The 24,223-nt window shown below is 45.4% G+C and overlaps 1 protein-coding gene across 2 annotated transcripts; it reads left to right on the top strand.

The window, feature by feature from the left end:
* Positions 1-270: 270 nt before the first annotated feature.
* On the top strand, positions 271-23,994 carry YBX3 (Y-box binding protein 3). Of its 2 annotated transcripts, XM_039222112.1 has the most exons (10): positions 271-611; positions 4,640-4,703; positions 5,744-5,777; positions 8,166-8,255; positions 9,794-9,916; positions 14,000-14,203; positions 19,576-19,673; positions 21,537-21,708; positions 22,358-22,456; positions 23,425-23,994. In XM_039222112.1, the coding sequence occupies exons 1-9, from the start codon at positions 371-373 to the stop codon at positions 22,421-22,423; spliced, it is 1,092 nt and encodes a 363-aa protein (XP_039078043.1). In that variant the 5' UTR covers positions 271-370; the 3' UTR covers positions 22,424-22,456; positions 23,425-23,994. The 2 variants fall into 2 exon arrangements, with proteins under 2 accessions (XP_039078043.1, XP_039078044.1); XM_039222113.1 differs by lacking the exon at positions 14,000-14,203 and having other exon boundaries at positions 272-611.
* Positions 23,995-24,223: the final 229 nt, after the last annotated feature.

Genomic DNA, 24,223 nt, shown 5'->3' with positions numbered 1-24,223 from the left:
CAGGCCAGTTTCGGGCGTCCGGCCCCGCGCTCCAGCCCCCGGCGGACCGCTGGCTGGAAAGGGCACCCGGCGCCTTTAAATGCTAATGAAGTCGTGCCCAACTCCGCGGCCAGCCTTCCCCACCCCCCTCCGCGGCCGGCGCGCCGCCTAGAAAAACTTGTGCGGGGCCATTTTTGGGGCAGTAAGATCGAGCGAGGAGCCCAAGAGCGAGCGCGCGGCCCGAGAGCTCGAGCCGCCTCCGCCGCGAGAGCCCCCACGTCGGCCGCCGCCGCCCGCGCCGCACCGGCCTCCCCGAGAGCGAGCCCCGGCCGCCGCGCCAACCGCCCTCCAACCGCCACCGAGGTGCCCGAGTGAGAGCAGACGAGGCGGCATGAGCGAGGCGGGCGAGGCCACCGCCGCCGCCGCCGCCACCCTCCCGCAGGCTCCGGCGGAGGCGGCCGCCGCGGCGCCCCAGGACCCCGCGCCCAAGAGCCCGGGCGCCAGCGGCGCGGCGCCCGCCGCCCCGGTCGCAGGGAACGCCGGTGGGGACGCGGCCCCCGCAGCCGCGGGCACCGCGGCCCCCGCCTCTTCGGCCCCCGCCGGCGGTGAAGACGCGGAGAAAAAAGTTCTCGGTGAGTCAGGCCGCCGGAGGGTGGGGACTGCGCCGAGCGGGGGCCGCGGCCTGACGGCGGGGGGTCCGCAGCGCCGGGGCGGCCGCCCGCCTGCTCCCCGCCCGGTGCGCGCCTCTCCGCGTCCCGGGCCGGCCGGCCGGGGTCCTGACTTTGGCCACCGCGGCGCAGGCACGGCCGCACCCTCCCTTCGGGGGGGGGGGGGGAACCTCGGTCCAGACAGGGAAGGGGCGACGCTCCCGGAGCGAGGGCGCGGGGCAGGGGTGGAGGTGGGCGCAGGGGAGGGGCAGACCCGTGGGCCGGGCACCGTGGCGGCCTCGCTGGCGACCGGGCTGAGCGGAGGCTTTCCCGCGGCGGAAGGCGGGGGCCAGGGGCGGGCAGGGCAAGCTGGAAAGGCTCGGGGCTGAGAAGGCTCGGGTGTCTGTCCCTGACGCCCTTCCCACGTGGGCGCGGGGAGGGCGCCATGCTTCTGTCGGCCACATGCCGGCAAAGGGGTGTCGCAATCCTCCCCGGGAAACCTGGGTCTCGGTCCCCCGTCGTCCTCGCTCCCGGGGCCCGCGGCTTGCGTTGACCGATCTCTCGAGCGGCTTCTTGGCCGCGGGCGGTGGGAACGCACGTGGTGCAACAGCTGAGAGAACTTGGTCGGTAGCGTGTGTTCAGAAGAGGCTTATCTTGGGACTTGTAACTTAGGGGAGCAGGCGGCAGGAGCACCCAGGTTGGTGGCGCAGAGCCGAGACTGGCGTGGTCCCTGTCGGCTTTGTCGCCTCACTGCAGCGTGTCAGCCCCTCGGGAGCGCCCCGTGAGGCCCCACGCGGGTTTACGAAGCCGGTGGGCGGTGGACAAACTCTCTAAAGGGTGTGTGCCTGTGTCCCGCTGGCTCCTTTAAACGGGAAAGTTAAGAGATGGTGTGGGATGCTTCAGAGAGACGTTTCCAGTGTTTGGGCTGGGGTGTGTCTGATCTCTCTGAGCCTTGCCTGCCCAATTTCCTGGGAAGAAAAGTGAGAGAATAATGGGAAGAAAGTGTGATAGAGATTCCACGGTCCCTGCCTTGAGAGGCCGGCTTCCTTGGATCCCCAGCCCCCACCCCCACCCCCCAGCTTTGTCTGGGTTGCTGGGGAGCAGCATGCTAGCTGTAACCCCGTAGGTGAAGAGACAAGCTTGCCCTCTTATGCGCTGACTGCCTGGAGCCTACTTGGGATTCTCTCTCTCCTTCTCTCCCTGCCCCGCCCCTGCGCATATGCTCTCTCTGAAAAAGAACAAAAACAAAAAACAAACAAACAAACAAAAACCAACAACTGGCACCTGGGTGGCCCAGTCATTTGAGCGTGGGACTTGGGCTCCCGTCATGATGTCTGTCTGGTCTATGAGTGCTGACAGCTCAGAGCCTGGAGCCTGCTTAGGATTCTGTGTCATCCTCTCTCTCTGCTGGTCCCTCACTCACCCTCTGTCTCTCTCTGTCTCAAAAATAAATGAAACATTAAAATAAGTAAACTAAAAAAAAAAAAAAAAAAAAGAAACAAACTTGCTTTTATTTTGCTGGACTAAAGGCTACGTAACGCTAGTCAGTATTGTGATATTGTGACCAACAAGTGCTTCTTGGAACACATCTGTGCAAAATGTCTAAAAGAGACAACACCTCGTGGGTTTTCTAAACCAGAGTTAAGATATACTCTTAAGGGTAACTCATTTTGTGGACAGGAGATTTTGCAGGTGTGCACTTGATCCTTGGTACCCTTCTGATCTAAACTAAACTGCTGGGCTTTTAACTCAAGCAGACATCTTGAAAGATGAAAGGAAGAGAGAAATTTATTTTCTCAAGCACCAGCTGCTCTTAAGGCCCTGCCGCATCCCAGGTGAGGAGTCTGTCTCTCCTCTGTAACTCCCGAGTCTTTAAATGAAGGGTGGCCTCCTACATGGCGTCTCAGCACTGTCCCTGTCCTTGTGCCTTGACGTCTCCTTCCCTGTGCCAGGCAAACACACGGGTGCCTAAACTGTGCCAGGCACAGTGCTGACTGAAATGGAATTCTGGTTTGGAGTTCTTCCATCTTAGTTCCTACAAAGAGGCTTCAGCCTCAGTGGCTAGCCACAGGCCGCAGAAAGTGGTGTTTGTTTCCCCAGTGTGGAAGAAAACTTTCCTTTGAATAAACATTATAGAAGCCGTACAGTCTTCCTCTGGCCTCCCTTCCTCCTCGTGTATGTGAAGCGAGGATATGGTTTCAAAGCAAGAAGTGCGTGTGAATGTGTTTGACCATGTGAAGTTGTTGGGGGTATTGGTGGAATTAGGAAACTTTAAAAAACTGCACTGAGGAGTGAAAATAGCCTTCAGCCTGGATTGAATTTAGACTTGAACATCATTTTTCATCTTTTTTTGCTATTCTCTTAGTGTTGCCTTTCTGATCAGGATTATTCCTTTGACAGTGCTAGACATTAGCCGTATGAAAAGGAATCCAAAAGGGTTCCTATCTTTGTATTTTCCTAGGTCATTAATTTTGGGGTGAATGAGAGGAGAGGAGGCACAAAACTCTAATCATTTGAAGTAACGTGCGACTTAAAAGCGTACTGTTTAACAAAAGCGGGCCTCTTCTGTGTACATTAGACCTAAAACAGAAAATGGTTTTTTCTCCTTTGACCTTCTCATTTCTAATCAGAATGGTTTAAAGCTGAAGATTGCAGTGGTCTCTGCAATCTCTCCTTACTTGGAATTCGTGCTGGAGATCACTCCACTCAGTAGTGGGCTACAAATGACTTTGGAGGCGAAGAGAGGTTTTGATTTGTTTCTCTTTTACAAAGAGAGCTAAAGTACTTCCTTAAGCATATCAACGTAGCAAAACCCAGAACTAGCCCAGCCCACAACAAAACAAGTCCTAATTACTATTTGAGTCTTGAATTTGAAAACTGAATCCTTATTGTTTATCCTTGAAAGTTCTAAAGTTTGTATCTCATTGAGAGGCAGCCCTAGTAACAGTTAATGCTATTAACTTTCATTCTCTGCTAAGCTTTTTTTTTTTTTTAAGGTACTCTATTGTCAGATTTCCTGTTTCATTGAGTCTTGATAATTGCTTTATGCATTTCCTGAATTTAGACGTTGGCATTTCCTAGAGGTTCTGAATTTGGCATTCACAACGGGTTCAAGGGAGTCTTCTCAAATCATACGTGACGTGATGGCTGAAATAAATGTGAATGTACAAAGTACAAGTTATAGGACCGTACTGTTTGTTTAGATTCCTTCTCTTGAATTCTGTCGAAGTCTGGCATTGCATAGAAATGGTCCCCCTCACAATGGAAAGTAGAGACAATCAAGTTAAAGAGGGAGATTAAAAAAAAAAGGGGGGGGGTGAGTTTGACTCTCTCCAACTGCAGAGAGTGGGGTAAACAGTGAAACAGATGCCCGGATTCATCCCTGTGGTTCGGAAAGGCCTGTTACCTCATGTCTCGGGGTGGTGAGTACAGAGCCGGGTGAGACAGCATCAGTTCTATTATTACTCTTGACTCCTCTGATAGGCCCCCATCTGGCGGCTAGACAAGTTACTTTATGTCTTTGTAGACTAGGTGGTAACAAGGAGCTACTATTTCACTTACTAAAGTTCGCCTGGGATTTCAAAGTGTGTAAGTGATGTGTTCCGGTCATTGGTACTTAACCTTGTTCATCTGTCTACAGTCGCCTTTCATTAGACCCTTCTTTTGCGCCTACGGAGTTTTTCCACGATTAAAACTTTAATCACAAAACGTATTGTTTGTTTTTTCCATAATGTTTCTCAATTTAAATTATTGCAGAAATGTATCGACTTTATGACCACTCCTTATGACCACCGAAAAGTTTAAGGAGGAAGAAAGGTTTAGTCTTCTGAAAAGTATTTTCCTATGCTATCTTCCTTTGCTCCATTTACTTTTCCTAATATATTTTAGAATTAAGCCTTTAATGGTTTCCTCAGGTATGTCTAGGCTTTATATAATGCCATCAAGACCTTTGTGATATGAGCTTTCTCTCTTTGTAGGTCAGATACTAATTTATCTGCTTAATCTTATTTTAGCCACCAAAGTCCTTGGCACTGTCAAATGGTTCAACGTCAGAAATGGATATGGATTTATAAATCGGTACGTGTGTGTATCTCCGTACAGGTTTTAAATGCATGCTTACTCTCTAGCGCCAGCAGCTTATAAATCATTTGCCAGACTTTTCAAATGACTTCTGTAAGTTTTTTTGTTTGTTTTGTTTTTACCTGATGGCTGGAGTACCTTTTGAGATTTGTAAGCACTGTGGATGTTCTCATTTCTAAGCTATTGGTTATTCAATATTAATTAAAATACGCTTCCAGACTGCAGACAAATAACATATTTTTTTAAAATCCAGTCATTAAAAGAAAAAAGGTGAGGGAGATGAAAGAGAAATGGGGAGGGCCTTAGGATAATTGAGACCATATCCGTAATTTCACAGATGGAGAAATGGAGTCTGAGACTGGTTAAGCAACTTTCCTAAGGTCACACACCTAGTGAGTAATTGAGCTGGATCTGTAACCCAGGTCTGGCCCAAGTCCTGTGTAGAAAGCGTAGTGTTTTCTTTAAACTCTGGGAACTTCTAACCCTGTAGGAATGAGAACACAACTGTAGGCTGCTGGGAGTCTGGTGATGTTTTTCTATAACACTGTCATGTTCTTTGCCTCGCCCTCCCTAAAAATTCCTTAATTTCTTCCTTATCTGATTTGGTGGGGGGTGGGGTGAGTTAGGGCAGGGTGGTGGAGAGGGTGCTGTTTTAGGTTTCAGTGTAAGGGGAGCCTAGTTCACAGCTGTGCCCTGTCCTTTTACTGTCTTGCTTTGCTTTTACTGGGAGGGAAATCTCGGGCTCTGATTACATTCCGCGTGATTTAGGAGGAGATGAGAGGGAACGGATGTGTCTGTAGAAGCCGGGCACTTGGATCTAAGCACCTTGGTAAGATGGAGGAGCACAGTGGGTATCTTGCGGGTTTGGAAGTTCTTAGCAAGGACCAATTTCTAGGCTTCTGAATTAAGTTGGGGCTAAACAAAAACGTCTGTTGCCTTTTTGGGGCCTTGGAATCTAAACTCATAGACCGTCTTTTCTTTGAAGTTTTTCCCCATACCTAGTGCTTTTCATCTGTGAACTTTTTGTCTTCTAACAGAAACGACACCAAAGAAGATGTGTTTGTACATCAGGTAAGAGGGATAACAAACGTTCCATCTGCTGTGTGAGGAGACGGGTGTCTGTAATCTGCTGGTGTCTCTTTTCCAAAACGAAGTCCTATAAACTGTTATTCCACTGTACACCCTCCTTGCAGTTTTATTTTGGCCAGAGAGAACACTTCCGCGTTTCAGGATTGGCAGATGAGCTCTTCTGTCCCGTTGTTTTTTAGCTTTTTAGTCTTGCAGTTGAATGGAGTCATACTCAGTTGACCAGTTGCTCATTTTGAAAGCCTTTGACTCCTTAGCAAAACTTGGTTCCCACGTTAGCATCTTACTTTCCTGACTTTGTGGTCCCTCCTTGGTGTTTGGCTGGAACCAATCTGGCTTTTGCCCCGGGTGGGTGTTGGCGAAAGGTCTTCTTCTCCCAGAGTGGCTCTGACTGGAAGCAAATAGCACAGGAAAGCAGACGGTTAGGGTGTGTGTATCCAAGACATGAGAAAAACTCCCCAATTCCCAGGATAGCCCTCAATCCTGTAAAAGAATGAGGCGTGGTTAGCACATGTCCAGGTCAAAAGTCCACGTTCCCTTGGATTGGAAGGAGATGGAGAAGATGGGTAAAATGTGGGAAACACGGGCTTCGTGGCTGCTGATGTTTTTGACTTTCCTTACGTTCCTGGCCTGGGATGCTGTTTATTTCATCATGCATCCCGGACTTGTTTTACAATGCAGGATGCCTTTGTGGTTCTTTTTTGTCTATTTATTTAATTTTCAGCGAGTTGGCTCAAGTCTGTGGGGAGCTCTTAGTGTGTAACAGGAAAGTATAGTCTGGTACTAACACCGGTGCTCCCTGCAGGGCTCCGCGAAGCATCTATCTGGGTTTCTTTGTCGCCGTCTCCTTCTCTAGAGGGTTCTGAATCGGGGTGGGTGTGGTGACCAGGGATAGCAGTATCTAAGATTCAGCTCTACTGGTTGTGGCGCCTGTTGTTTACATGTCTGCTTCACTGGATGTATTTCAGTTGTGCCCAGATCATTAGAGATTTGTTGTTGTCATTGAGACAGGGTGACTTTTCAGATTATCACACACTGAAAGAGAAGTGCTGCTTCTGCTACCTAGATGTTCCGTAGATAGACCTTTGGGGCTAAGAAGTCCGTGTCTGGTGACAGATGCAGTAAAGGGACCTCGCACGTTTGTGTCCTGGTGGCCAGCATCATTAGTCTGCAAGTCTATGACCTGATTCCAGCCCTCATGAGGTCGTGTGGTGAGTCACCTCGATGTGTTGAGGCCTGCCCAGTTGAACAGGAAAAAGGGAACGAGCCGGCAGGGAGGGGCTGTTTTTGGAATGGCTCAATGTTCTAACTGCGTGCGCAGATATCCTGTCCTGGGCTGCCTTTCTTCCTCCGTGGGTGAGGTCTCTGCCCTATTGGCTCATTTCTTTTCCCTCCTCCCTCCCACTCAGAGTAAGGGAAGGGCTGGATTACACATGCCTAATCGCTTTATAAAATAAGGTTGACCTAGTTCCATAGAAACTCAGAGCCCCTTTAACCATTTAGAGATACCAACCACAGACATGGGAATTCATTGCAGGAGTTATTCTCTCCCTTCCATGGGCTGAAAAGGGGAGGCCTTTCCATATGCAGATGTTGAGGGACGAGTATCACAAATCTGTAGGGATGAGTTGGTGTGATGGGGAAAATATTGGAAAATATCATAGATCCAGTGTAGGGATGTGAATTCCCCCTACCCACCCTGCCTGGATTCCCCTCCCCCGCCCCCCAAGGCTGTATCTTTATGCCTTCAGCAAAATCCCTTACCAGCTTCATGTTTCCTTATCCATAACATGGAGCGGGGAGGGAGAAGAGGCCAGATTTTGTTTATCAGTAATGTTTCATTCCTGAAGTAGTGTTGTGTATTCTATCAGAAATATTTACCCCCCTGGCGTTTTTAAATTCCTTTTTTCTATTCTTCATCATCCCTCCTCCTTTGCTTAGTTTAAAATTCCTTTTGAGGTTAGCAGTTTCTCTTGTTTCTAGAAGTCCCTCCACCTAAAATGTATTTGTGTGTTAAGCAAGACTTCATGGAGGCACCCCCCCTTTCCCTCCCGACCCATAGAGGTGCAGTCTGAATCTTAGATGCCTAATAGCTTGAGGGAACTACTCTTTCCAATATCATGATCAGGCTGTAACAGAAGTGTGTAGTAACTACACACATCCTGTTGAATCCACCTGCCAAGATGAGTCTCAGAGGCAACCACAAGTCAAGAAAATAACGTGGAACCTAGTTTTGCAGTGTTTTGTTTCATTTTTTTATTACTGTTTTGAAGATCCAGGCGAGTGGGAGAATAATATTTCAATGAACTTAAAAGGTGAACGCTGGCCTCTGTTGACATAGTCTTCATTTAGAATTTTCTGTTCTCTTGACAGACTGCCATCAAGAAGAATAACCCACGGAAATACCTGCGCAGTGTAGGAGATGGAGAAACTGTAGAGTTTGATGTGGTTGAGGGAGAAAAGGTGAGATTATTGTGGCTGGGTATCAAAGTGTGCTGGCACGTGGTTTTTCTTGCGTAGTAAGTAGTCTCTCAGCCCCTTATGAAATAACATTGGTTTGGATTTTTGACAGAAGTGACTTTTCAGTAGAAAACTTTTGATTATTGAATGTCCTTATAAATGTTCTTTGATTTATTATAGAAGGACGTTGTAATGTCTCATTTAATAAATGATGAAGAGTCCTGTTTAATTACAGAGGGAGAAGCTAATTTTTCAAAATTTAAAAGATGCAGTTTGCTTTGGTACCAAACGTATATTCCAGCGTAGGTTAACGTTTTATAGTGTTTTTTTTAAAGTAATCTCTACACCCAGCGTGAGGCTCCACCTCATGACCTTGAGATCAAGAGTCACATGCCCCACAGACTGAGCCAGCCAGGTGGCCCACAACTCTTATAGTATTACAAATAGATTGAAGTTGCTTTGGGGAAAAAGATTTTTTTTTAACTTTATTTATTTTGCAAGAGCGTGAGTGGGGGATGGGGAGAGCGAGAGAGAGCGAGAGAGAGAATCCCAAGCAGGCTCTGCGATGACAGTGCAGAGAGAGATCATGACCTGAGCCAAAATCAAGAGATGTTTAACCGACTGAGCCATCCAGGTGCCTCATTTATTTAATATAGAAATTTAAATGATTTCTTTACTACTGTGGTCCCTCAGCTGCCTTGCAAATCTGGAGTTTCAAGTCATCCACCAGCAAATGCTGACCTAGACTGGTCTCTATTATCCCATCCAACTCTTAAATTTTTGTATTGCCAGGCTGGTTTTACCTTCGTATGGTTTCAGGACTGTGAGGTTTTACAGATTGGTGTTGAATGTGAAATCTACTCTTTTGAATCTCTCTCGTCTGAATTTTTTTTTCATTGTTTTTGAAGCACTGTTTTATCTGTTTGTCCATAAGAGAATAAGGACGCTTAAGTGTGTTGGAAGGATACTAAGATGGTCTCAGGTGACATTATGTTTGTGGGAATTATGTGTGACGAAATCAAGGAGTCTTCCGTTGCTGCCGAGGCGGGAGAAGTTTCCCTCTCGATAGCTCAGTGCTGGACAGAGCCACTTGAGCCCATGAACAGCTATTCTCTTAGTGCCTCTTAGAATAATCTAGGTTTCAACATTTTTCTAAGAAGATAACATCTCCCTTATTTCCCATGGAGAAATACTCTTCCTGGTGTAGCGTCATTACTTCTTTTACAATCGCATTACATTTGCCAGTGTGTGTTCTTTAAAGGGGTCCATGCTGCTTTTGAACTTAGTATAACCAAACCAGAAGGAAAAGCTTAGGTTGTGTGAGCAAAGAAACTACATTGTAATCAGGACGCCAAGCACCTTGCCCACCTTATTCATACCTGGGTGTGCACTTGAGGTCACAGTAGGACTTGTGGGTACGTTCTGCCAGACTCTGATCTGACTGTCCAAGGCTGGTTTTTTTAATTGGGGGTGGGGGCTGGAGAGGGTTAGTTTAGCTTCTTTTTAATTTTGAGGCCATCTCTGTTGACCTTCTCTCTCAGGGCGCAGAAGCAGCCAACGTGACTGGACCAGATGGAGTTCCCGTGGAAGGGAGCCGTTACGCTGCCGACCGGCGCCGTTACAGACGCGGCTACTATGACAGGCGCCGTGGGCCTCCCCGTAATGTATGTTGTCTTGGTGCTTGCGAGTATAAAATGGAAACATGGAAGTGTATATACCTGGAGCAGATGACTGTGTCTTCCTCTGGAGGCACAGAATGATATGGGTTTGGACGGGGAGATTTGTGGTGCCCAGAATTCATCCACAGCCACAGGTCTCTTTGGAAACTTGCCGTGCAGAGGTGCTGTCAGTTTGTAGGTATCTTGACTGCAAGCAGCAGACAATTATCTTTTAAGAGGAAGCTTTAATCCAGACAGGCTGTGCCAGTCCGAAGGGCTTTCTCTATTAGGCTCTTTTATCTGGCCAGAACCTAGTCATGTGGCACTCACTGGCAAAGGGGCCTGGGGTTTCCATGACTGGCTTAAAGCTGTTCATCTCTTGGCACTAGCACTGTTGGTCTCTAAGAAAATAAGTGTTGGGTTGGCAAGGGAGAATGGGCGATAGCACAGGAACAGGCAACAAATCAGCACTGACTGCAGAATATTCATTTTACCTCGATTAAGCAGCTCTTTTATTCAGCGTAGCATTTTCCCATTATTTCAAAGTAAAGAAGCACTAAGTCATTCCCCAGACTTTTAGTTCTTTAGATTGGTACCAGTCCAGGTGAAAGGGTTCACAACCAAGTCTGCCTCGCGCTTTCTAAGAAGGCTCAATTTAAAGTACTCTCAAGGCACCCCAACAGAACCCCATTCATTTGTTATGAGGATCCTATCAAATTTGAGTCATTTTTTTAAGGTTTCTAGAATTAGTACTTGGGATTGTCACTTACAGAATAAAACTCGAGATGCTTTGTGAGCTCTAGACTATGCCTTTGCATATCATCCAAGGACATCTTTTCAAAAATCTCACCAGAAAAAAAGTGTCTTAAAGTGAGAATGATTTCTTCTTAATGCTTTGATAGATTTATGTCTTTCTGCTCACCTGAGTGCTTTCATTCTTCATTCTGTCATCTTCACACCATGTCTCACTGGATTTTTAAAATGATTATTTATTTTTGAGAGGGATAGGGTGTGCACATGCAAATGAGTGGGGGAGGGGCAGAGAGAGGGAGAGAGGGAGAGAGGGAGAGGGAGGGAGACAAATTCCAATCAGGCTCCACACTGTCTGTGCAGAACCTGACGACAGGGCTTGATCTCGGGAATTGTGAGATCACCACCTGAGCTGAAATCAGGAGTCGGATATTTAACCAGCTGAGCCACCCAGGCGTCCCCCCAAATTGGTTTTTATCAGCTACCCTGATGATGCCTTATTTTTCTTTCTGTATTTTTTCCTTTTTTTATTTTACTGCTCTCTATTTTATTTTTACTCTTTTTAAGTTTCTATTTTGATTCCAGTTAGTTAACACAGGTGTTATATTAACATGTTTCGGGCGTATAATATAGTAATTCAGCAGTTGCATACATCACCCTGTACTCCCCTTAATCCCCATCACCTATTTCAACCATCCTCCCATCCCCTCCTTTATTTTTGTATTTTTCTTACCCATGTTTTCCTTATTTTTGTTTTAAGTTTATTTATTTTTAAGCGCACGTATGCGCGGGGAAGGGGCAGAAGGAGAGAGAATCTTAAGCAGGCTCCACACTCAGCGAAGAGTCCAATGTGGGGCTTGATCCCAGAACCCTGGGATGATGACCTGAACTGAGTTGGATGCTGAACCGACTGAGCCATCCAGGTGCCCTGCTTATGCTGTCTGATTTTTAATAAAAACCTGGACAGTGGGAGGTGGCGAGAAGGAATGAGCTACTGTAGCGGTTACTATATCACGTTAACTCTTCTAAGTTCATCAGATTTACAGAACTCTGGTTGTGATGACAGTCAACCCTTGAATAGCACGTGTTTGAATTCTGTGGGTCACTGACAGCAGATGTTTTTTGGTAAATATAGTACATGAATATAAATGTATTTTCCTTACAATTTTCTGAAGTACATGAAAGTACGTGTCAATGAAGGTTTTCGATTGTGATGTCCTGATGTCCTGACAGCTTCTTGAGCTTCTCTCAAGAGCATGTTTGGCAATGGTGACGACATTATTCTTATTTTGAAAGGTAATTAATGAAGGATTTGGCTGTCTAAAACTCAAAAGATACAGAATAGCCTAAAAAGAAGAATAATGTATGCAGTCCCACACTTACTATTTTGGTGTATGATTTCTATGCTAATATGTGTTTCTTTTTTTTATTTTTTTTTATACTAAGATGTTTTTATATAGTTGTAGATTGTAGCCGATACAGGTTTTATGAAGTGTAGAATGGCTTGATTTTTCTGAAATTAGACTCAATGAGGCTACAGTTGAAACTTTTATTACCTTTTGGGAATTTCTTTGCCCATGTGGCGGATTCTGGAGTGTTCTAAATCTTAAATACTCTCACCTCCAAAAGACATGGGTCATTATTTTATTTTTAGTTTGTCATTATTTATTAGGTTTTAATTTATTCATTTTTAAAAACTAGCTACTTCCCTTGACCACCTTTTGTATTTGCATATCTATATCCTTTAGTGTAAGATTTGCAATAAATTCTTTGAGGGATGTTTCGCTATATGTGTTTTAATATAAGATATTAGTATGTGATATATAGTAGCTTAAACATAAGAAAAAATATAGGGTTACTAGTTTCCTTTGTAAATAAGGCTTACTATTTAGAAACTGCCTATTTATTACTTACTAATTGTCTATATCTATTACTTACTACTGTAAAAGTGCAATTAAAACTTTATTCCAAAGCATATAAAGAAAATCCTACGTAAGTCAGTGGTTCTCATACTTCTTGGTGTTTGGACCCATTTATATGCCTAAGTATGACTGACGATCCCAGAGGTTTTGTTTACGAGTGTTTATATCTGTTACCAATTAGAGCAGACATTTAGAAGATACTTAATTGAAAATAAGCTCATTACACAAATATAAATACCATTTTTAATGAAAACTAGGCTTTTGTTTTTATTTTTTAATATCATTAATGTTTGTTTATTTTTGAGAGAAAGAGAGAGAGTGGGGGAAGGGAGGCAGAGAGAGAGGGACAGAGGATCCGAAGCAGGCTCTGAGCTGTCAGCACAGAGCCCGATGCGGGGCTCGAACCCACAAGCCACAGGATCACAACCCGAGCTGAAGTCAGACATTTAACTGACAGAGCCACCCAGGGTGCCCCTGAAGACTAGGTTTTTAAATTGAGTGAGAAGAGTGGTGTCGCTTCATAATTTTTGCAAATCTCTGCTTGGTTTAATAGAAGCCGGCTGGGCTTTCATATCTCATTCTGCATTCAGTCAGCTAAGAGGCTGTATGTCACTGGAGCTGTTATGAGCCTCCATATACCCATGAGAGAGTAAGGGGGGAAAGGCAAATAGTATCCTACTACCATTATAAGAATCGTTTCAACTGGGTACTCGCCCCCTAGACATGAAAGGGCTTTGGAGACCCCATCCACACTGGGAGAATTGCTACAGGAAGGTAGGACCCTTAGGACAAACCTGTTAACACCACAAAATATTTTGTTTTCTTGCTTTGCCCTGACTTTTACCCCACTGGATGGCAGATGTTGGGAGACACACACCAGACGGAGCTATTAAACTATTAACATTCTTGTACATGTTTTCTTTGGTTGGTTGTTCAACTGATATTCAGAGAGTGTGGGTGGGGGAGAGGCACAGAGCGAGGAAGGGAGGGAGAATGCGAAGCAGGCTCCACCCTCAGCACAGAGATGTATGTGGGGCCCACTCCTGGGACTCTGTGATCATGACCTGAGCCCACGTCGGGAGCTGGGCGCCTGACGAACGGAGCCACCCAGCCACTGCCCCACACTAGTCACCAATTATAGTTGGACGACTCAGATTCATTACAGACTGATTGCTCTTGCTTTTCTGCTTCTTAATGTTTTACCTGCACAGACCTACCTTAATCTTGATGTCTGTTTATCCCAGGGAGTCCCGTGATAACCTGGGTTAAATGCACTTTGTCTGCAGAACAGAGAGGGATGGATTATTCCTTTGGGGGTGGGGGGGTTTCTTTTGGTGATGATACTCATCCTAAGCCGCATTCTTTGGTTCTGTCCTCGCTGAAACTTCTTCTGAACCTCTGTTTCTTTGCTTGCTAGTACGCTGGGGAGGAGGAGGAGGAAGGGAGCGGCAGCAGTGAAGGATTTGACCCCCCTGCCACTGACGGGCAGTTCTCTGGGGCCCGGAGTCAGCTGCGCCGCCCCCCGTACCGCCCTCAGTACCGGAGGCGGTTCCCGCCTTACCACGTGGGACAGACCTTTGACCGTCGCTCACGGGTCTTTCCCCATCCCAACAGAATGCAGGTAAAATTGCACCTGGGACCTTTCTTCGGCCATCCTCACCCCTCCGTCCTTCCTCTGCCTCCTCTTCCTCCTCCTCCTCCTCCAACACCAGCCGCCGGAAATCAGGCCTTGCTCGCGGCTTCCCGAGGTCACAAAAGCTGAGGCAAGGCCTTTAGTTTGTTTTTTTTTTTTTTTTTTTTTTTTTTTTATCCGCCCTTCTAGTCTCATTTCCAAAAGCATAAGCACAGCAGCCCCGTCTCTACCGGGCACCCCGGTGAACACGGGACCGTTTAGAGAGGCAGGTGGTTGTGCAGTAAGAGCTCAAACTCTGAAGTCAGCAGACCAGGAGTTGAATCTCTCTCTGCTAACTTGAATCTGTGAGCTTTTGCAAACGCACATTTGATTCTTAGCCACTGAACACGGATAATGCTGTGTGCCTCGTCTTGGGGAAGTTATGATGATTCCATCAAAGGCGAAGATTTTTAGCTCCATGCCTGAGGAGAGATGAAATCCATCAAGTTTTTAATTGTCATGAAGTGGTGTTCATAGGAAAAGCTAGGTAGCTGTGCGGATTGTTGATTAGTTATGGCTTCTCCTTTTTTTACTGAAAAGTACTGGTGTATAGCTGTTGTGGACCTGACCTCCAGTTGATGGACACTGTACCAACTCTGCAGTGCCCAGAAACTTGGGAGCCTTGGGAGAGGACACGAGGCTTTGTTATCATTCGCTGTAACTTCTTCCTCTCAGTGTCCTTGGTTTTGTTTTCTGTTTTTCCACGAAGTGTTTTGACTGAACATTATGTTCAGTCTGTTCTTTGCTACCCATCTCCCAGCCCGTCATGCATGACTGTGTTCTTTCTACATTGCTTCTTGTTATTCCCTTCCACTCGTTAACAGCTGTCCCTGACGAATGTGCTAAAAATAGCGAGTAGACTTGCATATATGGAGAGAGCGGGTGCAGGGGCCACAGTAGGCAGCTCCCTGGGCTTCTAGGAAATCAGAGCAGGAAAAGTCAGGGAGATTTCTAAATAATACACATTTATTTTTAGGGCATTAGTAGCACTTTCCTGAAATAATCTTTCTTAGTATCTCGCACATCCGTGTGTATCTTTTTGAGAACGTGATTCTTTTCTATGTTGTTTTTTTACATAAGGCATATTTTACCCTAGGAACTGAAGGTTCAGAGCAAAGAGATTCTGCAGTGCTACGTAGAACATCATTTGCAAAAGCTGGTGGAAAGCTACTTCTGAAAAACGTGTGCTTATTCTGATAATCGCATGGAGTTGCTTAAACTTGAGCCGACTCTCTTACCCATTCCATATATGAAGTAAAAGCTGTCCTTCAATTCCTTCAGTATTTTTCCCATCTTTCTAATACACCCCATGCTGGGATGTCCAGTGACTACAGAGGTCTGCCTCAGGCAGCCAATAGCATCAAATGAAAGTTCCTAAAACTCTCTTCCGTGTAGCTAGGCAACTGCAAGATTGTTAGTGTAATGGCTTGAAAGTATAGCAAGAATCGAGGATGTTAAATATTGAGGCCAAATAGAAAAGGCACTACAAACATTTTTTTACTCTATAAAAACTGAAACCATACTGGACACACCACGGAAAAAAATGATAATATACAGACCAGTGGTATTTCCCTTATGTACAAAGGACATAATAGAGCATGATACATCCGTGACCAAAGGACTTCTATTTTTTTTTTTCAAAGATAATATCTAGCTTAATTACTGAACTAATAGCAACCATTTGCAGTCTTTGAGGAAAAACCTATATGACAGAGAAAAGGGAGCATCAGTGATTTGGCATTGACCAAGTGGCAGACGTGTGAAAGCCATTCTCGTTCAGTCTTCCCTGTGGCTTTATGCAGTTGGTTTCCATAATTTTGTTGGCATTGTTACAAATGGAGAGATTGTAATATTTTTAAAAATCGGCAACCTTGACCCAAGGTCATGTGGCCAGAAGTTGTAGGGCTTGATTTAAACTCCGTCTCGGCTGATGCTCTTCCTTCCCGTTCTGCGGTTCTGGTAAACTCTAATCCTTCACACATTGCTTTTTCTGTCTGCTTTTTGTGAATCAAGATTCCTGAGGAAGAAGCAGCGTGGCTAGTTCAGAGAACTAAAGCGAGGCTCCTGTGGTGGCGGCACTGTTGAGTGGCGAGGCCGAGGGGTAGGCGATGAGGTTAGGGGGATGTCTGGGAGCAGCTAGAGCCTGCCCGGTAGACTGCTGAGGACTGCCGACCTCTCCAAATGTGGTGGAAAGCCTGCGAAGGGGTCTCAACAGGGAGGCACATATCTATGAGCCCGCCGAACTATTTCTGGAAGCTAGACCCCACGAGGCAACAGTGGCAGTGGGGGAGCCCGGCTGCTGTAAGTCCCTGTGCAGAGATGGTCCTGGCATGGACGAGAGTGCTAGCGGTGGGGGGTGTGCTCAGCGGTCCCGTTTTGGCAGTATTTTAAACCTAGACGTGACGGCATCTGATGATGGAGTGAACGTGTGGCGTGAGGAGTAAAGGATGTCTCTGTGGTTTTTGATTAAACAAATACAGGAAAACTGAATAAAGATCGGGCTTAGGGGAAAGGGGGAAACCATCTGGAGATCTTTCCTCCCACTCCCCCTTCTCTTCACCGCCCCTCCCCCCACATTAAATTTTACCTCCAGGTGGAGATGTGAAGTCGCAGAAGAATAAAACATAGCCAAGAGGGAATATGCGGCTTGAATTAGGAAGGTGTCATTTTAGATAAGGCGGTGAAAACGTCTTTGGGGTCCTGTTTCAGAAGAGACCTACATGAAGCGAGCGAGCCAAGGTTTTCGTTTTTGGGAGAGGCTATGGATGGGGGGGGGGGGAGGAAGGTCAGGGACAGAGGCTGAAGGGAGCCTGAGGAGGGAGATGAGACAGGGGGAAGTGTGAAAGGCCTGGTGCGGGATGGGATTAACCATAAAGTGGGTGTAGGTTGAACATGGATCCTAGGACCAAGTCCTGGGGCACACCAGCTTCCTCCAAGGATGAGGGGTGAGAGGGAGCAGGTAGGGAGAACATATTTCCAGAAGGAAATGCTGTGTCAAATGCTGAGGAGGAGAGGAGGGAGTGAGGCTGTGAATTGATTACCGGGTCTGGTGACTTGGGGGTTAGCGGTCTGGTAAGGGCAGAAGTCTGATTAGCATGAAGTCAAGAGCGCAAAGGGTAAGGAAACAGAGGTTTTAGTTCTTCTTTGAGGAGGTTTCTGTGGCGGTGGTGGCTTTCCTCTAGTCTGTAAAGAAACTCAGAGGAATGGGGCAGCAGCTGGGAGGAAGATGGGGGGCCGGGCAAGGTTTTGGTTTGCTTTGATTTTGTTTTGCGATTCCGTGAATTCTCTCCTGGTCTCCCAAGCCCTTCCTTCACCCCGGCAGCTTCCTCCGAAAGCCACTCTAGAGGGACAGATCAAATACGTTGTACAGGCACACACACATGCACACGCACACACTTTTATACATGTGTAACTCACCCTGTAGGTAAACACATGCATTTGTTTATGTGTGTTCCTTAATTTCTGTCTTCAGAAATGACCTGAAATCAGCGACTCCTTAGTAACATCGAGCGTACCCGGCCTCAGTTTTCAGTTCTAAAAACCATTCTCCAATAAAAAAGCAGCTCTCTTAGAGAAGTGGCTGATTTCAGAGCTGGGCCAGAGAAAGTACAATATGAGCCCAGAACATCTTGTTGTGCCAGAAAGCAAGAAAGTACTCAAAGAATGTTGGAGAGCTGTCAGAGGGGCAGGAGCCAGCTTTCAGAGGGTTCCCATTGGCCAGTAATGATAGTAACAGATTATAACTCATTGAATAAAATAGAAAACCATGAGTCTGTACAGATATAAATACCTAAATGAATATATTGAGAGTCTGGTGAGCAAGGAAACGTTTACCCGCTTTGAAAGTACTTCTCCAAATCCTCATTAATTACAAAGAGGAAAAGAGTAAATTTACAGCAGCGTAGGCCTGGCTGATACCACCTTAACTACTTCTGAACTTGAACACTGTCAGTAACGGCACAAATTGAAGCCATATGCCACACAGCAGGATGCAGAGAAGGACGCAGTGTGACTTTTATGGCTTCCCTGCCAAATATACATAAGCTAAGTCCTGAGGAAACACCAAACAACCCCACGCTGAAGGACAGTGTATAAAATAACTGGCCTGTAATTTTTAAAAGCGTCAAGGTCACGACAGCCAAGTAAACGTTGAAGAACTGTTTCGGGGCAAAGAGCTCAGCTCGGGGCATGGTTCTGAATGGGTCTTCTTGGCCGTCAGGGACATCACTGGGACAACTGGTGATACTTGACTAGGGCCTGAGGATTAGATTTTGTACTTCCCACTTTCTGTAAGCATGTGATTATTTTCTAAGAATTGCAGAAGATGGAAGCTCTTTCCTCATGTTGCTACACCTGGATGGAAGTGATGGAGTAGAGGAGGAAGAAAAGTGTACAGTGAAGGGGAAGGAGGGAGAGAGAGTTAAAGGGGTCTAGGGGGTGTGAGAAGTTGGCTTTGGGTAATGAGCATCAACCACTGACCCAGGGTTAGGAGAGAGAAGAAAACGACAGCAAACGCAGGTAGGTGGGTAGATTTGAGAGTGAAAGAATGCGGCAATTCTTTGCCGATGGCCTTTCTGTTCTTGGTGAAATATGGAGAAGTAAAGGATGTGAGTGTTGAGAAAAAAGGTTAAGCTGTGGCTATATTATAAGGAATTTTGGAGATGTCTGGTGGGTCTTCTTGTTTTTAGTTGTTTTTTTCCTTTGGAAGTTCCACAGTAAATGAATTTTATACCCCCAGTTTAAAGTAAATTTATCATCCAGGAAGTCTGATTTTTAAAAAAAAAATGTAATTAAATGCAAAGAGAGAGAAGGAAGTGATCAGAAGCAAAGGCATTAAGAATTGTGAGCAAACCTTTCACTGTAGAAACCGTTAATGGCTGAAGGGATGCCCTGTTCATAGAGTGAGTGGGTCTGAGTTTGAAAGGTAGAAGAGATTCTCATTGCTCAAATGTAGTATATCATTCTATTTCCTTTCATAATAATGGGTTTTTTTCTCCTTTTTTTTCATGGTAAGAGATGAATGGAACACATCAAAATGTTAAAATAGGATCGCAAAATAAAACTAGGTGCTCTGTGATACACAAAAGACTGTTGTAGTAGAAATAAGTTTTTCTTTCCTATCATTTGCAAAGATCTAAATCCGTGAACAGTTCACTGTTAAAGTTGAGGGTTCTGGGCTTTACAGTGAAGCAGTGTACTTTTTTACTTAAAACACACACACACACACACACACACACAATCTGAATGCAACTGTGTGCTCTGTGTCTCTCTCCTGTCTGGTAGTATGACATTGATTTTCAGCTCTCACTGCCTTCTTGTAGGCTGGTGAAATTGGAGAGATGAAGGAGGGAATCCCCGAGGGGACACAACTTCAGGGACCCGTTCATCGAAATCCAACTTACCGCCCAAGGTACCGGAGGTATGTGACGTGGTTACCTGACAACCAGTCAAGGACTTGTGAGCGACAGCCTAACGGATGAGACTGTTGTGGGTCCGTGTGTGGATCTATTATGTAATTAGAAGTGGCTGCTTTGACGATGGGTCCGAGTTTTAGAGAGACTCTGCAGTATGTTTTCAAATGACCATCGGGCATCTCCCCTCTGTTTAACAAAACATTTCAGCATCGTTGTGCAAAAACGATTGTTTGTATTGGTTAGCTTTGACGTGATGTGATAGAAAAGAAAACTAAATTTTTTTGTTTAATGCAATAACCGGAAAATTAATTGATGGGCCATTGTTGAGAGCTAGGGCCAGAGAAAGGAGGAGGTGAGTGAGTGCCAGAGAGTGTTTGGGATACCAAATATTCCTGTCACCAAGGCAGGCTAGGTGTTAGGTCAGGCTACAGATCAAGTTGTGTTTAAATTCCCACCTTGCAGTTAGCAGCTGTATCTCCTTTGGGAGGCTCCTGGACTCTTAAGATTCAGTTATCAGGTCTATAAAATGGACAGAAAGGAATATTTTATAATTTTTAAAAGTACTAATGAATCTAAGATAATGGTACTGTATATATGTATGTATATATAGTCAGCCCTCGGTAAGTACTAGACATTATTACCATACTACCAATGATATATTCATATTAGTGAAGGAGTAGATTTTTGTACTTTATGCCCTGTGAAGACCGACTCCCAAGTGAGCTAGACTCCCTTGGAGCCTTTTAAAGCTCATTATATCCCAAGCCTTCTTGTTCCTTCACCTAGTCCTTGACGTAAGTGAAGAAACTAGACCTTCCCTCCGGATCGACATTTAGACCACCTTGGGGTTTGGCAACTTGGGTTTATTGAAAGGAGAATGTATTATTCTGGGAAAGGATTTCTACCAGTCCGTGTCCTTTTTCCTCACAGGATTCATTCCAGTTTAGACATAGTCACTCTTACCAATAAAATACTAAAGACTTCCAAAATAAGCGGTTTCATAGAAACGTCTTAAAACCAGAAAGGAGACGGTGTTTGGTCCGTGTAGGTCCCAGCCCGGTCAGTCCCTGGCTGCGTGATCCTGCGGAAGTTACACTTGACTTTTCTCGACTTCTAAAAAGCAGTATTCCCCAGGGTTCAACCAAATACCTATCGTCTCTACAATCTCTTGGTTTTCTCACTAGAAATCCAACTCACAAAATTAGCGTTGAAATATTTAACCTCAAAACATTCCAGCCCAGGCGCTGGCACAAAATAATGTTAGTTTTCCTTCCTTGTTCAATCCCTCCAGGCTCCACTAAACCCAGTTCCTAGAGGGCAGGTACTAGGAGCCTCTTTGCTTTTCTAACTTTCCTGTCCTCCGTGCCTGTCACGTGCCCAGCAGGACCATGGTATGTGTCCGGACATATACACATGTCACATGTGTTCAGATGAAGAGGGAAAATGGTGGAAAAATAGATTCCCTCCCCCCCCCCCCAAAAAAAATCTCTGTTCCATTTGCTGCAATAGCCTATGTATAATTCTGGTTTTGGGTTTTTTTTTTAATGTTTCGTTTTGAAAGAGAGAGTGTGAGCTGAGGGAGGGACAGAGACAGAGAGACAGAGAGACAGAGAATCCAAAACAGGCTCCTGGCTCCGAGCTGTCAGCACAGAGGCCGACACAGGGATCGAACCCATGCACTGTGCGATCACGACGTGAGCCGAAGTCGGATGCTTAGACAACTGCGCCCCCCAGGCGCCCCAAGCCTGTGTGTAATTCTAGCAATGAGTCCTGATCCCTTGACTTTTTAATCTTGAAAACTAAAGATCATTCTTGAGGCCCCCTGTCCTGTCACACCATTCTCTTTTCTGTTGTCTTGTCTGCTCTAGAGGCCCTCCTCGCCCCCGCCCCGCCCCGGCCGCTGGAGAGGCCGAAGATAAAGAGAACCAGCAAGCGGCCAACAGTTCAAACCAGCCACCTGCTCGCCGTGGGTACCGGCGCCCGTACAACTACCGGCGTCGCCCCCGACCTCCCAGTGCTCCTTCCCAAGATGGCAAAGAGGTAAATCCAGCCGGCCAGAAGGGGGTGTTGCCAGATCATCCTTAATCACGTCAGACTTTATTTACTATTGTATCCAAAGAGTGGTTTGATAGCCTGGTAACTGACAATTGTATAACATTTTATATTATTATTATTATTACATTAAGCATATATATTTACATATTAAGGTATATATTTACATATTTACATGTATAGTCTGCATATGAAAGATAATCTAATATTTTCAATATTTTACTGAAGATCTATGCATGTATGTATTATGGAGAGAGAGAATGCCCTGTACATAACCCAAACCAAGCGTCTGAGTTCCACTACTCCTCATTCTCTGGAAGGGTTATGTGTGCTAATGGAGATTCAGAATTAAAGCGCTGAAGGCTCTCAGAGCCCAGGACAGCACTGACGGAGAGGAAACTCTCTCTAAGCAAGTATTGAAAGCATTGTGCATCAGACTTTGTGATGTCGTGGTGTTTCGTCGCCATTTATTGGCCATTCTACTGTGGTCCTAATTTTCGACTCCCACTTAAGAGCAGGAAGATTGCCTTCGTGAGCAGGAAGATCCCGACTTTTGAGACCTTTTAGTCTTGAACTTCCTGTTGTCCCTTGGGTCGGCTAATTTCTGGATTGTGGTTTTGTGTCCTGTCTTGCTTAGACCAAGGCAGGCGAGACGCCATCTGAGAAGCCCGCTCCCGCCACCGAGCAGAGCAGTGCTGAGTAACACCAGGCTCCCAGGCACCTTTACCATCAGCAGGTAAGAGCTTGGGGAACCCAGGCCTTGAGTTGCTGTTTTCTTTTAAGTATTGTTGGCTTGAGTCTGAACTAACTAGGTCCATGCTTCATCTGGACCAAGCCCCTTCTCCTTGAGGATTCTGCACAAGAGCAGAGCTAGTGGTTAAATATGGGATTTGACCTTACTTTGTTAGCCTTTAGGAAGGGGGAGCATAAGCATTCTCACAGTTACTGATGGTCATTTTTTTTCCTAGACAGAATTTGTAGTATGAAAAAAAAAAAAAAAAAACTCCTAAAACTTTTAAAAGTTTTACTCTGGTGACACCTAGTGGCCAGTTTGAACAGGAGGCTGTGAGCTGCAGAATGTAGCGTAGGGGCACCTGGGTGGCTCAGTCGGTTGAGCGACTTAATTTGTCCAGCGTTGGGAAGTGGCTCAGCGTCAGGTATGTTCATGTTAGGAGACATTGTGTAACCACAAAGGTAATTACGAAGAATTATTGATACTGCAACATCATTTATTTGAAAAGGCTCCCTGAGGGTAATTTTCTTTTATATAATATTAAAAGAAATGTTGATTGTGAGAGAGAGCCTGCACATGAGTGGGGGAGGGGTGGAGAGGGAGGTAGGGAGAGAATCCCAAGTAGCCTCTGTGCTGTCAGCCTGATGCGGGGCTCAGCCTCATGAATTGTGACATGATGACCTGAGCTGAAATCTAGAGTCGGATGGATGCCTAACCGACTTAGCCCCTCTGACACCCACTTTTTTACAATTGAATAACATTTTTACTAGGTACTGAATGTTCTGGTTTACAAAAATGTCTTCTTACATGTGTCGTGTACAGATCAGTAGGTGCAAGGGTAGATTATATTGTGACTTTCTGAAATACTGTTGCTTGAATTACACGAAGAGCATACTTTTTGCCTTTTTCTTCCTTAATTCTCGTTCATCTTGTCACTTGAAGTTTGGTTTCACTTTCCCTCCTCCCCTCAGGTGACCTAAAACAATTAATGACCATTAGAAAAATGAAGCACAAAGCAGACCATGACCTTACCAACACCAAAGAAACATCCAAGCAATAACATGGAAGACTCAGAACCAAGATATGGACATTCGAATGTTTACGATTATTCTTTATGAAACCGACAGCTACACAAAAAGGAAACCATCAGCCAAGTTTGCTAAGCAAGTGGAGATCCCGGGAACGCCTGCACGCAAGACGAGAGAGCCACCTCCCCAGTTTCAGCAACCACTAGGTTTATATTTTTTTCCTGGTTTTTACTGTTTTGGTAATACGAATTCAAAGAAGAAATATTAATACCGCATGGGGAGAACCCCAGCCAAAGAAATCTGAAATATAGAGTAAATGCTTTTTTATCCTTTTTTGTTCATTTTGGATGCTGGTGCTAAACTTCCAAGTGTTGCGATTTAAAAAGAAATTTTATGCCCTTATTTATTTCTAGGATGAGGGGAGGATAACATTTTGGCTTTCTTTGTGACTCTAAAAATGTGCAGTATGAAGTTCCTCAAAAATAAAATTTTTACCCTTGAAAGGAAAAGATGGATAATTGGAGTATGTTTTCCTATCTTGACATGCGTTTTGCTCCCCCCCCCCCCCAACTTTATTCACATCATAGTAAAGTCCACCAAATGTAAAGGTGCATTTGTGCCATTTGGTAAATGTGAGCATGTGAGCCTGAGATCACGAGATTCCTCTTTGGGAATGAATAAGCTCATGTCTGGGTTAGGCAGTAGGTGTGCTTTATTTGGTTCTCTGTCTCTGTCTCTCTCT

Source organism: Hyaena hyaena, unplaced genomic scaffold (assembly GCF_003009895.1).
Source record: "Hyaena hyaena isolate Hyena2069 unplaced genomic scaffold, ASM300989v1 scaffold_1056, whole genome shotgun sequence".
Taxonomy (NCBI): domain Eukaryota; kingdom Metazoa; phylum Chordata; class Mammalia; order Carnivora; family Hyaenidae; genus Hyaena; species Hyaena hyaena.
Note: the sequence above shows the minus strand (reverse complement) of the source record. Positions and strands in the feature narration are given on the sequence as shown.

Excerpts from the sequence above, each read along its gene's own strand:
- YBX3 (XM_039222112.1), top strand. The coding sequence starts at position 371 with ATGAGCGAGGCGGGCGAGGCCACCGCCGCCGCCGCCGCCACCCTCCCG. Across the intron at positions 4,704-5,743 it reads GGATATGGATTTATAAATCG|AAACGACACCAAAGAAGATG; the intron begins GTACGTGTGTGT and ends GTCTTCTAACAG. Across the intron at positions 14,204-19,575 it reads CCCATCCCAACAGAATGCAG|GCTGGTGAAATTGGAGAGAT; the intron begins GTAAAATTGCAC and ends GCCTTCTTGTAG.